General features: G+C 38.9%; 2 protein-coding genes across 2 annotated transcripts; both read right to left on the reverse strand.

Annotated features, from left to right (window-relative positions):
• Positions 1-3,461: 3,461 nt before the first annotated feature.
• Positions 3,462-4,379, reverse strand: LOC311187683 (olfactory receptor 5T9-like; the record flags this gene model as incomplete). Its single annotated transcript, XM_084259011.1, has 1 exon — positions 3,462-4,379. The coding sequence occupies one exon, from the start codon at positions 4,377-4,379 to the stop codon at positions 3,462-3,464; it is 918 nt and encodes a 305-aa protein (XP_084115137.1).
• Positions 4,380-12,509: 8,130 nt separating this feature from the next.
• On the reverse strand, positions 12,510-13,427 carry LOC311187684 (olfactory receptor 5T9-like; the record flags this gene model as incomplete). The annotated part of the gene is made up of 1 exon (XM_084259012.1): positions 12,510-13,427. One exon carries the CDS (start codon positions 13,425-13,427, stop codon positions 12,510-12,512), a length of 918 nt encoding a protein of 305 aa, XP_084115138.1.
• Between the last annotated feature and the right edge of the window lie 2,038 nt (positions 13,428-15,465).

The raw sequence follows: 15,465 nt of genomic DNA on the forward strand, positions 1-15,465 counted from the left end.
CCTGGTACATGTGACTGTTCATACACAACTCATGATAATATTTTGTAAGTTTTTTCTGTTTTATTTTTATTTTATATATTTTTTACATCATTCTTCATTTTTTACAATGTCTCCTTTGTCATCTGGGTCATAGTCCCCGTGAAATTCCCACCACCAATTCACCCATGCGCCATCGCCATAGTCCCTTGTGCTCTTCCCACCTCTGTTTTGATCCTACTTCTTTCTCCCCGCCCCCTGGAGAAGGTCTCTGGTTTATAGTTGCTTGTTGATTTTGATATTTACTTTAATATAATAATTTTTCCCTGATCCCTTATTGGGATCTTCTACATTTTCCTATAAGTGAAACCATCTGGTATTTTTCTTTCTCTTTCTGGCTTATTTTGCTGATCATGATCCCCTCCAGCAATTGATGAAAATGGAGCTTCCATATGATCCTGCAATTCCACTCCTAGGGATCTTACCCAAAGGACACAAACATTAATTCAAAAGACACCCCGATATTTATTGCAACATTATTTACATTAGGTAAGCTATGGAAACAACCCAAATGCCCCTAAATAGATGACTGGATCAAGAAGATGTGGTATATATACACAATGGAATGTTACTCAGCAATCAAAAAAGATATTTTGTATGTTTTAAGTTTTGCATAAATGGCATCATCACTTTTTGCAATGTACTTCCCACCCCTGCCCCACCGCATCACATTTATAACTTCAGACTTACCAGTGTTGATGCATGTACTTCTCATTCACTCATTGCTGATTTACCTTGCTTCTCATTATACTGAATACTCAAGTTTCGTTTCTTTGCCTCTACTTACAGCTTGCAATTAGAATTATATTTGCCGATCGTTGTTTTGAGGTTGTAGTGTATACATTAGTAAAAGGATGGAAAATTCTTATACATTGAAAAAGAAAACAAGTTGAAAATCTGAAATTTGTTTCATCTAGAGTGGAATGGACATTTATGTAAATAAATGGTAGCCATTACAATGTTGCAATAAATATCTTTAAATATATTTCCTGGATTTCTTTAAGGTACCTAGCAGTTGAATTGTTGGGCTCGAATACATCCATACTTTTATGCTTACTAGGTACGACAGATTTGCTTTATAAGGTGGCTATGCAAAGAGACATTCCCACCAGCAGTGGATAACAGCATCCTTCCTTATATTCTGGCAGCATCTAGTATTTGCAGATATTACTTATGGCAATCTACAATAGTATCTCTGCTAATTTAAGTTGTATTTCCTTGATTATTAAAGTTTTCATCTTTATTGTCATAAAATATTTCATAGCATACTTTTATTTTAAGTATCTGTAATATTTATTTAGTTATGTATCCATATTTATTGCTAATATTATTTTTCAGGTCTTGATTTAGTTTTGCTGATTCAATCTTATCTGAGTATTGCCTAGTTTAAGGTTTTAAAATTTAAGTTTGACTTTTTAAACACTTTGAGTTTTGTGTCCTATTTTATTAATTTCTGTTTTGAGAATTCTTTCCATTCTTTTATTTTCTTCCGTATTTTTTTCATGGTTCTTTTCTAACTCCTTGAGTTAGAATGCTTAACATATTAAAATTTAGTGACTTTGTTTCATATTATATCACGATAACCTCTTATAAGTATTACAGTGATTGTACTCTACAATTAAGTATATGGCATTCTTTTTTTTTTTAAAGATTTATTTATTTATTTATTTATACAAGCACTGGGTACAGTCAGAAGTGCGGGAGGGTGAGAGAATTCACCAGAGCCAGAGCGGGGAACAGAACAGGCAGAAGGACCGAAGTATACTGCTGAGGGGAGCAGCGGGCGGCAGGAGAGGTCTGCGCGCCATGTGGGTCCCTCCCTAGCGGCCGGGGATCGAACCGGCACTGCAGAGGCTGCAGGCAGCTTCGCAGTCCGCTGCGCCACCGGGGAGGCCCATATATGGCATTCTGTAAGAATCATTTGTAATTTTTTCCCCACTTAGAATTTTTTTTAATCCAAATATATAGAGGTCTATTTTTGTAATCAACTTCTGTCTTACTGCATTTTGTCTGAGAAGAATATTAAAGCAATACTGCTCACTTGAAATTATGGAAAATTTCTTTGTTATTTGACTTGTAACATAATTTTGTAAAGGTTTCAGATATGATGGAAAAGAATGACTACCCTGTATTTGGAGGACCTAGGATTCAATATGTATATGTGTGTTTGCTCAATTTTCATAATTGTGTTATTTAATATTATATATTCTTTAGTAACTGCTTCATCAGTTCCTGAGGGTGGTGTGTACTTAATTTTGAACAAAAACATATTTTTCTTGTACTTCTGTTAACTTGCTATCACTTTCAGAGCCTCAGTTTCTTGTCTATAAATGAGATGGACATTGGGTTCAAAACAACAGGTACTGGGTGCGTAAGTACTCACTAACCCAGAGGTGCTGGTCATTATTACTCTTGTACATCAGAGTAATATTAGTAAACGCAAGCCCTGGTGGGGAAGGTGGATTAGTCACAAGCCTGTAGACATTTCAGTGGGTCCAGAAGTGAAAAAATACCCATGGCACAAACCAAAGATACACTACATGTGATTTATTATTCTTCCCATGAACATTTATTGGAAGCAATGTTTCCCACCAGCAAAGTGGTTACATAGTCTGAGACAACTTTGTCCTGCTGTCCATGGCATACAGACTAGTAGAGAAGCAGTATATGGGCATAAGAAATGTGTAATGGAATAAGGCAGTCTAGGAGTATAAGATGAGTGTATGCTTCAATCACTGGCCTTAAAGTGCCAAGAAGACAGTGAGGCTGATTCTATTCTAAATTTGAGTGACATGATTTTCCCAAAAGTAAAATAACCACAAACCCTGGATTTTGAGGGTAAAGATAGAAGGTGGCATCTTCGCTTGTGCTCAAATAGGGAGTGTAGTGGGAATGCAGTTTCAGTATCAGACAGTCCTGAATTGATATCCAAGTTCCACTATGTACAATCTATGTGTCCTTTCTTAGCAGCCAACCTCTGAGTTCTCAGTTTTCCCACCAATATAATGTAAATATAGGGAGCCTCCCTGGTGGCGCTAGGGGCTAAGCACCACACTATGAAGCAATCTGCAGCCTCTGCAGCATGAGTTCGATCCCCGGCCGGCCAGTGAGCTACCCACATGGCGCAGCAGACCTCTCCTGTCTCGCCCGCTGCTCCCCTCAGTGGTGTATTTCAGTCACTCTGCCTGTTCTGTTCCCCACTCTGTCTCTGGTGAATCCTGTCACCCCTGCATCTCTGGCCTGTACTCCAGCTCTTATATGCATAAATAAATAAATAAATCTTTAATAAAAATGTAAATATAATACTTAACTTCCAGAATTGGAAGAGGATTCAAGGCATAATAAGTTAATTTCTAGACAAATATCTGAGAAATGGTCAATGGTCAAAAATATGTCCCCTCCCTCTCCTTCCCTTCCTTTGGACATCATGAAAATCTGGGTAAGGGGAGAGAGAATCGAGGGGCCCTCTTGAAGATGTTCCCAAATGTTTCCTTCACATCTTTGTTCCTCAGACTGTAGATAATTGGGTTGAGCATGGGGATGACCACCGTGTAGAAGACAGAAATCAGACTGCCCTTATTTCCTGAGTACTCAGTGGGGGGACACAGGTAGATGAACATGGTTGTTCCATAGTACAGACTGACAGCAGTCAGGTGAGAAACACACGTGGAGAATGTTTTGTGTTTGCCTGCGGCAGAGGGGATTCTGAAAATAGCCAGGAAGACATATGTGTAGGACACCAGGATGACTGTTAAGGATGCAGAAACATTAAAGCTACTACAGGCAAAGAGGATATATTGGACCATCTGTGTGTCAGAACAAGAGAGTTTTAAAACGGGATGGATATCACAGAAGTAGTGGGTGATGACACGGGACTTACAGAAGCTCACATGAAAAACTGTGCTCGTGAGAAAAACCATGTTCATCAGGCCCACAGCATAGCTGGCAAGCACTAGCTGAAAGCAGAGTCTTGGGGACATGGTAATGTGGTAGAGCAGAGGGTTGCAGACAGCCACATAACGGTCATAGGCCATGGATGCCAGAATGAAGAACTCAGTGACAGCACAGACCACAAAGAGAGCATTCTGTATCACACAACCAGAGAACGAGATGCTTTGGCACTCAGAGAAGAACCCCATCAACATTTTGGGGACTGTGACCGAGGAATAACAGAAGTCAAGAAAGGACAGGTTTCTGAGGAAGTAGTACATGGGAGTGTGCAGTTTGGGGCTGACTATTATGAGGGCAATGAGGCCCAGGTTTCCCACCACCGTGAAGGCGTAGATGAAGAAGAAAAGGACAAAGAGGGTGGGCTGGAGCTGCGGGTCATCCGTGAGGCCCATAAGGAAGAAGTAACTCCACGTACTGCTGTTGCTTGTTCCTGTTGAGCCACTGCAAGTCTGCAAGAAGGACACGCATGAGCACAGTGAGACAGGGTGAGCAGAAGTCCTTAAACAGAGATGCAGGGGCTGCCCTGGCTACCCGGGCTGTGACATGGTGTCTGTTGACTTGGCAAAAATTTCATCCTGTCTCATTCATCTCCTCACCCTCCAGGCTATTCGATGCACTGAAAGGTTCAATAGTATCTGAAGTCAAACGAAAGGATCTGAAAGTGCTATTTATGGTCTCTGTGACCTTGGACTAGTGTCTAAATGTCTCTGAGTGTCTCTCTGAACAGGGATAATACAAACAAATATCAAATTATTATGCTGAAATTAAAATATCATTTGTCAATTATACCTCAAATTAAAAAAAAAAACAACCAAAAAACAGCACCTATCTTGTAAGACTGGTTATGAGGACCGGAAAGGTGATGGTGGGTATATAAAAATATCTACTCAGTGAATTCCAATTTACTTCCTCCTTACACACCCTTCTTCCTATCCCTGATTCTACCCTCAGCTAAGCTGAGAGTGAGCATTCAGTGAAGGATACGAATCTTAGACATGGGAAGGACTAGAGAAACTTACTACTTCCTTCATTGCCAGTTGTGTATTTTAGGTACAACAGCACATGAGAATAAGAGGACAAGGTCCAGGGTCAATTATAAGGGAATCAGAACCTACTCTAGGACTTACTAGCTGTGTGACCTTGAGTAAGTTACTTAACCTGTCTGAGCTTGACTTTCCTCACCTTTATGAATACAATACCAAATATTTCTGGCTTTATTAATTTTATCTGGGGATAAAATGAGACAATTGATGTAAAGCAATGAGCACAATGGCACATACCAAGCACATGGTAACTATTAGCTAGTATTAAGATTACAAAACACAGTCATATGATTAGCAATCAGTAGTTGGCTTGTTCAAGCCACAGCAGGCCCTTTGGAGATTCTGACACTTGCCCCTTGTTAGGTGTTCCTTATTATTTGATCTCCTGTTAATAATTATTGAATTGTAATTCTCTAGTGTGTTGAGGTAGTTAAGAGGGTGACTACTTGGATTCTCTCATCTAATACCATTTTAAATATAGAAAACCCAAAATCTGTGGCCTCAAAAGGGGAAGGAAATTGCCCATACCTGCTCCAGGTTTTGGTGTAAGTTCCAGACCTGGAACTCCGAGCTCTGTCTACAGTATTCTTTCACTTTGGGGAGTTAATAGCCTCTAGAAACATGGAATCTTTGTCCTCATAAGGCACAGGGGAGGGCTTCACTTGAAGTTCCTTCATTGCAACATTAATTCTGCTTAGGGTCATGTCTTTATTTTCTATAAATCAGGGAGATTTTCAAAGTCTGACTGTAGTTTATTTTAATATTGTTTTTCTGCTTGGGATCTGAGATACTGAAGAACAACTACAGTGTCATATGAAGGATTTGTATCATTGGATTTAGAGTCTTCCACCAGGGTATGAGTTCTGCCCATATGATTTTTAGCTCTATACAGTTTTGTGTTTTCTGAGTCACAGGATCTTCATCAGTGAACTGGGAATAAATAAAACTTGCTCTTCTGATCTCACAGGATTGCTGCACAGATCTAATAATTGTCTCTAGGAAATGCTTTGTGATGTGTAAATATAGTCAGGAAGCATGCACTGTGCGAGCCCAATACTTTTTTTTAAAAAAAATTCCATGACAATTGTTAACTTGCTGCCCAGGAGTTCCCTTCTCCCTGAGTGCAACCCTGGCACCTGCCAGCCCACCTTGACTTTCTCAACACTGGTCTCCATCTTCTTGTGGGTTCCGAGACAGACCCTGGAGGAGAAAACTAGATTAGCATGAGGCAAACTGAAGTTAATGCCCAGTGCCCTTCAGTTACTCTGAGGATGTGCTGTCTGCTTTTGGTTAGTGTTCTATTTTTCTTTATGATTTGTTTTTATTTGTTCATGCATGCAAACGCTGTTGTGTAGGCTAGAGTTGGGGGTGGTGGTGAGAGGATTCACCAGAGACAGAGTGGGGAGAAGAAAAGGCGGATCCCCTGAAATACACTGCTGAGGGGAGTAGCCAGCGATACAGGGGAGGTCTGCTAGGTCATGTAGGTCAGCTCTTTGGCCAGGGGTGGAACTCAGGCAGCAGTGGCTGCAGAAAGCTTGATATTGCTGAGACTTAATTCCTGTGCCATCAGGGAGGACCCTTGTTTGTGGTCTATTTAAATCATCTTACTGGGCAACACTTGGGAACTGAAATTTTCACAGCATACATTACTCTCTGTTAAATCTTTAAATATTATCCTCAATATATTAATGGCTATCAATAATGAAGTACCAAATAAATGCTACTTATTTTGTTGGGTGATTGATATAAAGCATTTTATTTCAACTCCCCTGCAAAGTATCATCTATTGTCATGAAAAATGACCATTATCATTATCAGATATCAATTACAGTATCAATTATAATTATTACTGCCTTGCCACAAAGTAGTCAAAGCTTGGAGTATTCCAATGCCTGGCTCAAGTTCTCATAGTACTCCACTGCAGAATCTACATTTAAATGAGGTTTGCAATATTCTAATGCTACTGTTTTATCCATGCTGTCATTTCTAAATACAGTCTTAAAATGAGAGATTATTATTAAATTTTTTTCAGGGCATTTGCAAATCTATCCTTTCCTTGTTATCAAGATGAGTACACTATCAAGAGCTATGGAAGAGAGAGGTGCCTTGTTCTCGGGCATGCAAGCCTTCATTCATTCAACTAATACTCACTGGATATTTGGTGTATTCCGGGCAATACTAGGCACTAGGAGCACTTTCGTAAACTTTGCAATCTAAAGGAAGAGATGGACAGCAAACAAACGAATAAAATTTTTAAAAACTAGAATAATGTAATCATAAAGAAAATTAATCAAACTAATGGAATAGAGTGGGAATATTAGGTAGTATGGAAGGGAAATCCTTTCTGAAGACTTGACATTATGGGCTGGAATCTTCTAGTCAAACAAAGATCCAGGATACACAAATATGCTCAGCAATACTGTGAGAATATAACCCGGGTCTTCTAAATTCTACCCAGGACTGCTGTCTCCAGTTGGAAGTCTAGCCTAAGTAGAGGCTAACTAGGGATGACTGGTTTTGTGGAACATTATAAACTCCATCTACACACACCCCTGTCTGTGATCACCCACCTCTCTTCTCTGAATGTCTCTAGATGTTATGAGTATTCAGCAGCCACTTTCTTTTTCTGAACTCATCCAAAATGCTTCAGAGCAGCATTGGTGGTTGGCTCCTTCAGATGCTCCTTTGGCGGCAGGAAACGTTCATGTGTCCATAACACTAAAGAGTCTGGAACTAAGCTTCTAGATATACCGCCCCCCTCACTTCTCTGGACTTGGCCATGTCTGTGTAATTGGAAGAATCATTAATTTAACAGAGTTTCTGTCTTCTTGATTGGTCTCCTGAGATGCTGAGAACAGTAAGCCCAGGGGCTAAGCAGCTGTGACGTCCAAGATGGCTGGAGCAGCGAGCAGAGCCAGCCCCAAAGGGATGTTTTTACTCACTCATGCTGAGAGTTTGGGGACCTGTAGTCAGTACTGAGATGTTTTACAAACAGTTGGAAGAAATGAATTGACTATGAGATATATTGTATTATAAACTTTTTATCTAAAATATATTATTAGTCATATTAAAAAACCTCAGTCACAATTAAAATACAGTTGTTTTCTCAAAACTAGATTCTCTAGTAACTATGGGCAAAATGGCACATTTGAGGTTTTTAAAATACAACTCAGCAATCAAGATAGAAACTCATGCTATTTGCAGCAACAGGGATGGAGCCTGATAAAGTAATGTTGAATGAAATAAATCAGAAGGAGAAAGATAAATACCAGAAGGATTAACTGAAGTAATAGTCAGAAAAGACAAACTGAAAACTAAATACAGATCTGAAGCACGGGGGGCAGAGGGGGAGGTAAAGGACACAGCAGGGAGGAAGTACAATGGTCTCTGGCGAATGGTGGACGATGGTGATTTGCTGGCGGATGCACTATGGTGGTCATACCTGATGGGGGTAGCCCAGAATCCCCTCAGTTAAAAATAAATTAATTTTGAAAAGGTACATCAAAAACTATGGCCAATTTTTTTTTAATTTTGAGAATATTTGAAATCAATGCAGCATTAACAATAATATGTATTAAATTGGTTAGCCAGTGAATGTTTCTCACATCACTCACTCCTTTACACTCTGTACATTTCTACGTAACAGAGAGTTTAATATACAAATAGAAATGCTTTATTTCTCAAATCAACGATTTTCTTTTATGTCTTCCAGTGTCTTTTTAGGACCTTTGCTCTTGACGTCTTTTACTCTCCATAATGTTTTCGACGTTCACCATGTTTTGGTTGGAATCAGTAGTTCCCTTTACATTGCCGCGAGCTGGAGATTGTGTGGACGATCACACTTTGCTCATCCATGCACCAGCTTGCGGTTGTTTTCCAGTGATGACCACAATGAGAAAAGCTATTACCAACATTCGTATGATGAGCCTTTTGTGGGCATGTTTTCATTTCTTTTGGGTAAATTCCCAGGAGTGGAATTTCTGGGTCATATAGTAAGTATATTTTTGACTTTGTAAGAAATTGCTGCTCTGTCTTATAAAGTGGCTATACTGTTTTGCATTCTCACCAGCAACACATGTAAGTTGCACTAATTGTCTCATATTCTCAACATTTCCTATACTTGATACTGTCAGATTTTCTCATATTAGCCAGTGAATGGTAGCTTTGAAAAAGTTATGTTTTCTAATTTCTTTTTGTATTGTATAGGATTATTAATGATTATTACAAAAATATTTTCCCTAAAGTTCAAGCAGCAACACTGATGAACTCCCTTAGTTAAAATGATTGGCCTGAATAAAATAATTTCTTTATGGTTTTTTTGTATCCAATAAGATAATCCATGAGTAGTGACATTTAATTCCTTCCAGTGTTTAATCTATTTCTACTTTCTTGTCTTGTTGAATTGACAGTTCTCTCTCCAACACAATGTTAAATAGTAATTTGGAGAGCGTGTATCCCCTTCTTTCATTGTTCAATAAAAATGTTTCCAAAGTTTTTACATATTACAGATTTTTGGTAGATGTTCTTTTTTGATTAAACCTTTCCCTCTATTCTTGATTTGTTTAGAGGTTTTTTTCCTATAAAGAAGTGTTGAATTTCTTTTAATTTTGAATCTATCAAGATGAGTACATATAAAACTGTTTTCTCTTGAATCACCTTATGTAGTGACTTGTGATGGAACATCTGAAGTTATAATATCCTTTAATTTCAGGAATCAAGCCCACTAGATCATATTGTATCATTTTGTAGACTTTGTCTGAGTTCATCTTATTAATATTTTAATTAGGGCTTCTGAGAGTCTTATCAAAAGTGAGATTGGCATATAACTTTTTATCTTTCTAACAAGCTTGTCTGGTTAGGATATCAAGATTTTCCTAATCTCATAAAAGGCATTGTGGAACTTTTCATGTCTTTTCTGTTTTCTGAAAATATTATATTTTTATTTTATATAATAAATACTGTCTTTTCTTTGATATTTTGATAAAACTTGTCTATGAAACCATGTGGTATTGGTGGCACAGGGGTCAGTTACTAATTTACTTTCAGTAATTAATGGCCTATTCATATAAAATTTTGATTCTATTTCTATAGAATTGTCCATCTCATGGGCCTCCCCTTGTGGCACAGCGATTGAGCACTGGGGTGCGACCCGCAGCCTCTGCAGCGCTAGTTTATTCCCTGGCCGCCGGCGAGATTCCCACAAAAAAAAAAAAAAAAAGAATTGTCCATCTCATTGCTTCTGTATAGCAAAAAAGACAATAACCAAAACAAAGAGACACACCACTGACTGGGAGAAAATTTTTGCACACAACACTAATGACAAAGGACTGATCACGAAAATCTACAAAGAGCTGACGAGACTCAACAAAAACAAAGTAAACAACCCAGTCAAAAATGGGCAGAAGAGCTAAAAAGAAACGTCTCCAGAGAGGAAATGCAAATGGCCAACAGGCATTTGAAAAAATGTTCAACATCACTTGTCATCAGGGAAATGCAAATCAAAACTACAATGAGATACCATCTTACACCAGTGAGAATGGCACATATTAAAAAATCTAGCAACAACAAATGTTGGCGAGGATGTGGAGAAAAAGGAACTCTCCTGCACTGCTGGTGGGAGTGCAAACTGGTCCAACCACTATGGAAAGCTGTGTGGAGATTTCTCAACCTGCTAAAGATGGAGCTTCCATATGATCCAGTGACTCCAACCCTAGGTATTTACCCAAAGGACACAGAAACATCAATTCCAAAGAGCACCTGCACCCCTATGTTTATAGCAGCACTATTTACAATAGGTAAGCTATGGAAATGCCCCAAGTGCCCCAAAATAGATGACTGGATCAAGAAGATGTGGTACATATACACCATGGAATATTACTCAGCAATCAAAAAAGATAAACTCATGTAATTTGCAGCAACATGGATGGATCTGGAAGGGATTATGCTCAGTGATATAAGCCAGAAAGAAGAAAAATACCGGATGGTCTCACTCATAGCAGGAAATTAGAAAATCTAAATAAGGGATCAGGAAAAAGACTAATTATAATAAAGTAAAAATCAAAATCAACAAGCAACTATAAACCAGAGACACACTACAGAAGGGTAGAAGGGAGTAGGATCAAAATATAACCAAGATGAAAATGCCTACATTGTACAAAAATGAAAAATGATGTAAAAAATATATAAAATTTTAAAAAAGATTTGTCCATCTCATTAAAGTTTTCATATTTATTGCCATCAAATATTTTATACCATATAATTATTTGAAGTATCTATAATGTTTATTTAGTTGTGTATCCATATTCATTGCTAACAATAATATTCAGGTCTTGATTTAGTTTTCCTGATTCAATTTTATCTGAATATTGCCTAGTTTAAGGTTTTAAAATTAAGCTTGACTTTTTAAAGCATTTTGAGTTTTGCATCCTAATTTATAAATTTCTGTTGTGATATTTATTTCCTTGCTCTTATTTTCTTCTGTATTTTTTCAATGGTTCTTTTCTAACTCCTTGAGTTAGAATGCTTAACATATTAATATTTAGTAAATTTGTTTCATATGCACATCATAATTTCTTATAAGTAATACAGTGAGTGTACTCTACAATTGAATATATGGCAGCCATTTCAGTAGGAAATTGAGCAGGTGATACATCAGAGTGGAAATAACATAAGATCTTTCAAAGACATGAGTAATCAAATCCTGCATTCATTATTTATTACTAGTATGACAAAGAATGACTCACTTAACTCTTTGTAGCTCTATTGTTCTCATCTATAAATTGGGAGCGATAGTACCTACCTCGCAGAGTTTTGGGGAGGATTATGAGATAACTGATTCAGAATTTAGCACATAGAAAACACTCGAAAAACTTCAATTTAAAGAAAAAGTCAGAGTTTGTTATCTTCTGGGTGGAATCTTATGACTTCCCTATTGAGTTGGAAGCTGTCAAAAGGGAGTGAGCATAGCCTTTGTCCTTGGGGTCCCTAATACCAATTTCTCTAGTAAGGGATTATATACAATAAGTATTAAATTAATTTACTGACCTGATTACGCATGGAACAAAGTCACAGGTAGAGAATTCATTGTGCCTCTTCAGAGGCTGCATCTATTCTAAATTTGAGAGACATGATTTTCCAAAGATGAAAATAACCAGAAACCCTGCATTTTGGGAGTACAGAGAGAAGGTAGCATCTTCCCTTGTGCTAAAACAGTGGTACATGTTGGGAATGGAGTTTGAATATCGGACAGTCCTGAATCAATATCCAAGTTCCACTGCTTACAATCTATGTGGCCTTCCCTAAGCAGCAAGCCTCTGAGAATCTCAGCTTTCCCACCTATAAAAATAAATATAATACTTAACTTCCAGAATTGGGAAGAGGATTTAAGGAATATAATGTGGACAATTTCTAGACAAATATCTGAAAAAAGGACAATGGTCAGAAATATGTCCCCTCCCTCTCCTTGCCTTCCTTTGGACATCATGAAAATCTAGGTAAGGGGAGAGAGAATTGAGGGGTCCTCTTGAAGATGTTCCCAAATGTTTCCTTTACATCTTTGTTCCTGAGACTGTAGATAATTGGGTTGAGCATGGGGATGACCACCGTGTAGAAGACAGAAATCAGACTGCCCTTACCTAGTGAGTACTCAGTGGATGGACGCAAGTAGACAAACGCTGTGGTTCCATAGTACAGACTGACAGCAGTCAGGTGGGAAGCACACGTGGAGAATGTTTTGTGTTTGCCTGTGGCAGAGGGGATTCTGAAAATAGCCAGGAAGACATATGTGTAGGACACCAGGATGACTGTCAAGGATACAGTCACATTAAAGCTACTACAGGCAAAGAGGAAAAATTGGAGGATCTGTGTGTCAGAGCAAGAGAGTTTTAAAAGGGGAAGGATGTCACAGAAGTAGTGGGTGATGACATGGGACTTACAGAAGGTCAGATGAAAAACTGTGGTCGTGAGAATCACCATGTTCATCAGGCCCACTGCATAGCTGGCAAGCACTAGCTGCAAGCAGAGTCTTGGGGACATGGTAATGTGGTAGAGCAGAGGGTTGCAGACAGCCACATAGCGGTCATAGGCCATGGACGCCAGGAGGAAGAATTCAGTTGCAGCAAAGATAACAAAGAAACCTGTCTGCATCACACAACCAGAGAAGGAGATGCTTTGGCACTCAGAGAAAAATCCTATCAACATTTTGGGGACTGTGACCGAAGAATAACAGAAGTCAAGAAAGGACAGGTTTCTGAGGAAGTAGTACATGGGAGTGTGGAGTTTGGGGCTGACCATTATGAGGGTAACCAGGCCCAGGTTTCCCACCACCGTGAAGGCATAGATGAAGAAGAAGAGGACAAAGAGGGGGGGCTGGAGCTGAGGGTCATCCGTGAGGCCCATAAGGAAGAAGTCACTCCATGTGCTGCTGTTACTCGCTCCCGTTGAGCCACTGCAAGTCTGCAAGAAGGACACGCATGAGCACAGTGAGACAGGGAGGGTGGAAGTCCTTAAACACAGATCTGCAGGGGCTGCCCCGGCTACCCAGGCTGTGATAGTGTGGGTGTGTGTTGATGGCAAAAATTTTGTCCTGTTTATTCCTCTCTTGTCACCGTCCAGGCTACTCAATACACTTAAAGGTTTAATAGTGTCTGAAGTCAAAAGAAAGGGTCTGAAATTGCTATTTATGGTCTCTGTGACCTTGGACTAGTGTCTTAACTTCTCTGAATCTCTCTGTAAACAGGGATAATGCAAACAATATCAAATCATTATGCTGAAATTAAAATATTATTTGTCAATTATACCTCAAATAATTAAAAAAAAAACAGGGTTAAAACACCAATCTTGTAAGACTGGTTATGAGGATTGGAAAGGTGATGGTGGGTGCATGTAAAATGTCTAGCAAGGGATGAGCAGAAAAGCAGCTACTCAGTGAATTCAAATTTACTTCCTCCTTCCACACCCTTCTTCCTATCCCTGAATCTACCCTCAGCTAAGCTGAGCTAGAGCATTAAATCAAGGACATGAATCTTAGACATGGAGACATGGGAAGGACTAGAGAAACTTAGGTTTTAGTGATAACAGCAGATGAGAATAAGGGGGCAAGCTCCATGGTGAATAATATGTGAATTAGAATCCAACTTCATGACTTCTTAGCTCTGTGACCTTGAGTAAGTTACTTAACCTGTCTGAGCTTGAGTTTACTCATCTTTATGAATAGAATACCAAATATTTCTACTTTATTAATTTTCTCTGGGGATGAATTGAGGTATTTCATGTGAAGCAGTGAGCACAATGTCACATATCAACAGCATGGTAACTATTAGCTAGTATTAGGATTAGGATTAGCAATCAGTAGTTGGTCTGCTCAAACCACAAGTTAGCCCTTTGGAGAATTTGCCACTTGCACCTTGTTAGGTGTTTCTTATTAACTGAGCTTCCATTAGTAATTATTCAATTGTAATTCTCTAGTGTCAACAATCTAGGTAGTAAAGATAGTGACAACGTGGACTCTCATCAAATACCATTTTAAATATAGAGAACCCACAAACTGTGGCCTCAAAAGAGGAAGGAAATTGTCCATACCTGCTATAGGTTTTGCTGTAAGTGCCAGACCTGGAGCACAGGGTCCTGTCTACAGTATTCTTTCACTTGGGGGAATTAAGAGTCTCCAGAAACATGGAATCTTTGTCCTCATCAGGACGCAGGGGACAGCTTCACCCAAAGTTCCTTCAAAATCGCAACATTAATTCTCCTTAGGGTCACGTCTATATTTTTATTAATCAGGGGGATCTTCAATGTCTGACTATAGTTTATTTTAATTGTTTTTCTGCTTGGGAGCTGAGAAGGTAAAACTATAGCTTCACATAGAGAATTTGTATCATTGGATTTAGAGTCATCTACCAGGGTGTGAGATCTGATTCCATATGATTTTTAGCTCTGTAGCCTTTAGGAAGTCTTCACTGAGTCATGGATCTTCATCAGCAAAACGGGAATAAATAACACTTGCTCTGCTGATATCACAGATTGCTGCAAACATCTAATAGGCGCCTCTAGGAAATGCTTTGTGAAGTGTAGTAGGGCGGATACTGAGGTAGCATGCATGGGCGTGCCCAATAAATTTTTTTAAAGTTCCATGACAATTGATAACATGTTACCCTGAGGTCCCCTTCTCCCTGAGTCAGCCCTGGTACCTGCCAGCCCACCTTGACTTTCACAACACTGGCCTCCATCTTCTTGTGGGTTCCGAGACAGACCCTGGAAAAGAAAACTAGATTAGCATGAGGCAAACTGAAATAAATGCCCAGTGTCCTTCAGTTATTCCGAGGATGTGACTGTCTGCTTTTGGTTAGTGTTCTATTTTTTTTAAGATTTGTTTTTATTTGTTTATGTATACAAAACCTGAGGTGTAGGCTAGAAGTGTGGGGGGTGGGGAAGAGTA

The sequence above is a fragment of the Talpa europaea genome (assembly GCF_964194135.1).
Source record: "Talpa europaea genome assembly, chromosome: X".
NCBI lineage: Eukaryota > Metazoa > Chordata > Mammalia > Eulipotyphla > Talpidae > Talpa > Talpa europaea.